Raw genomic sequence first — 2,801 nt, 5'->3', positions numbered from 1 at the left:
GTAAGCACTACGTAAATATTTGCTGTTATTATTATTAATCCTGATTGTAAGTGTAACAATTGTCTTTATATTTATCTATAAAATAGAAATAATAATTCTCACCCCCTGGGGTTGTGGTGAGGATCAAATGAGATCCTACTCATTAAGTACTTTAAAAACCTTCAAACCTTCAAAAGAGGTAGAACTGAACTTACCTCCCAGGTCATCATGAGATTAAAATGAGATAATATTTATAAAGCACTTTGCCAACTTTCAGTCCTCTATAAATGCTATTAGTATTATTATACTTTTAATTATTATCTGACAACTGCTACTATACCTACTATTACTTCCATATGCAAGTCACTCTGATGGAAATTGGGAGCAAGAGATGGAAAACCACCATAATCCTTGACATAAAGGAATTTACTTTCTAGTTGAGGAACGTGTGTTCATCCTTCGTTGTTGAAGAAGACCATGCCATCAGAGAAATGATGACATGACTTGCACTTGACTTTGTTTTGAGTGAGGGAGGGCTGTGCAGGTCACCAGCCTCACTTCTCCTCCAGAGCCATCTGAATCCAGTGACCAGATATCCATCAGAATGACTGGAGATGACCCAGGATGAGGCAATGGGTGTTAAGTGACTTGCCTGAAGTCACACAGCTAGTGAGTGTCAAGTGTCTGAGGTGAGATTTGAACTCAGGTCTTCCTGACTCCTGCACTGGTGCTCTATCCACTGCACCACCTAGATGCCCCAGTTGAGGAGTGAAACATATACCAAAGGAATATAATACAAGTTAGAAAGTGATTAAGGGCATAGGAAAGATGAAAATGAGCAGCTTGAAAGATTTAAAGGGGAAGGGATGGGAATGGAGACTGTGGGAGAAGAAAAAGGGAAGGAATTATAGAAGTCCCAACTGAGCTGCGTCTTGGAGTAGGAGACCAGCAGACTTCAGTGGAGAGGTAAGCATTTCAGTCTTGGGCAAGTGAGTAAAGTCAAGAGAAGGCTGGATGAGATTGGAGACTAAAAGTTAAAAGCATTCGACTGGAACACAGTGTGTGAACAGTTTCAGGTCGAGACAATTTAGGGATAAAATGTCATTTAATTTAACAAACATTTATTAAGCACATACCATACAAAGACCAAAAAAAGCAGTCCCTGCCCTCAGAAAGCTTACATATATGCAGAGAACTAAATACAAAATATATAAAAAGAAATACAAAGTCATGGAGATGAGAGTTGAGAGTTAATACCTCCTCTATTTGAATTGGAGGGGAAGTGAAATCAGGAAAGGTCTCATGAAACAGAAGGCATCTGAGATAAGCTTTAAAGAGAGACAAGGATTTAAAGGCACAGAAGTGAGGAGGGAGAGCATACCATACATGGGAAACAGCCTTGCAAGACTAAAGACACGAGTCTTTAAAGACAGGAGAAAAAGCAAGTATTCATATGACTTCCACACAATACAGGATCATGAGTGTGGAGTGAGATAAAAAGACCAACAAAATAATGCCCCTAACCACAAAGCACTTTCCACCCTTCCTAAGGGTAACGTTAATTGCCTTTGTACAATGATTCCAAAGGAAAGATTCAGTGACATCTTCTAAAAGAAAGCAGAAAGTGAAAGGAAATCCTGTGCTAAGAAATGAAAATGACTCTCAGATCTACTTAAGAGAGAGTAGCTTGGAGGCCAGATAAGCCAAGAAGCTGAGACAAAGGCTCATTGGTCTCCCAATTCAGCCAAACTCAAACTATCCTCAGCATCACCATGACCTCCTGGACCTTGTTGCCAGTTGCCCTGATGCTGCTCTGCTCCAGAATCCTGTGCTCCCTGGACTGTAACCTGACTCACAGCTTGAAGAAAGACTTCTCACTTTTGCACCAAATGAACCCATTTTCCCTTGGGCCATGTTGGAAGGATGCAACTAACTTCAACTTCCCAAAGGAGACCATGGAGGGCAGCCAGTTCCAGAGGGAAAATGGCACAGTCATTGTTCATGAGATGCTCCAGCAGATCTTCACCATCTTCATCCTGAATGCCACTCCTGCTGCTTGGAATCAGAATCAGCTCATGCTACTACTCAGTGGACTGGATCAGCAGCTGGAACAGTTGGAGAGATGTGTTGAGCAGGATGTGGAGTGGGAAGAGCTTTCGTTGGGAAGTGAAAACCCAAGGCTAGCTCTGAAGAGCTACTTCCAAGGGATAAGCCAGTACCTGCAAGGTAAAGAGTACAGCCACTGTGCCTGGGAAATCGTGAGAGTAGAGATCATGCGGATCTTTCTGTTCATGAGCAAATTTACAAGAAAACTCAGGAACTAAAGAAGAAATGGACTCTCAGAACACTTCAGGTCCTTGAGGAATTTTCTGTTTCCTAAAACCAGGCAGTCAATGATTGGTGAGGACATCTTAAAAAAATCCAAACCAAAAAGAAATATATCTATTTATTATTAAATTATTATTTATTTATTAAATTATTCATTAAATTATTTATTAAATTATTATGTTTGTGGCAACACTTTGTATTACAGTGAAAAAACTAGAAACAAAGTAGATGTTGATCAGTTGGGGAATGCCTGAACAAATTATGGTATATTAATCTTATGAGATATTGTACTGTAAGAAATGACTAAAAGTACAACATCAGAGAAATCTGGGAGAAACTGAATGAACTGAGGCAGAATGAAATGAACTGAATCAGTAGAACAACTTATATAATGACATTGTAAAGAAAAAACAACTATGAAAGTCTTTAGAACTGTATGATCTAGCATCCCTTCTGAGTTCATCCTCCCAACTAGAACATTAGTGGGTCAGATC

General features: G+C 39.7%; 1 protein-coding gene across 1 annotated transcript; it reads left to right on the top strand.

Moving 5' to 3' along the window:
* The first annotated feature begins 211 nt into the window (after positions 1 to 211).
* Positions 212 to 2,360, top strand: LOC140531658 (interferon alpha-1-like). Its single transcript, XM_072650470.1, has one exon. The coding sequence runs from the start codon at positions 1,752 to 1,754 to the stop codon at positions 2,301 to 2,303; it is 552 nt and encodes a 183-aa protein (XP_072506571.1). The 5' UTR covers positions 212 to 1,751; the 3' UTR covers positions 2,304 to 2,360.
* The last annotated feature ends 441 nt before the right edge of the window (positions 2,361 to 2,801 follow it).

The sequence above is a fragment of the Notamacropus eugenii genome, chromosome 3 (genome assembly GCF_028372415.1).
Source record: "Notamacropus eugenii isolate mMacEug1 chromosome 3, mMacEug1.pri_v2, whole genome shotgun sequence".
Taxonomy (NCBI): Eukaryota; Metazoa; Chordata; class Mammalia; order Diprotodontia; family Macropodidae; genus Notamacropus; species Notamacropus eugenii.
The sequence above is the reverse complement of the archived record's forward strand: the minus strand, read 5'-3'. Positions and strand labels throughout refer to the sequence as shown.

What these genes read in the sequence shown, in the direction of transcription:
- LOC140531658 (XM_072650470.1), top strand. Translation starts at nt 1,752, where the DNA reads ATGACCTCCTGGACCTTGTTGCCAGTTGCCCTGATGCTGCTCTGCTCC.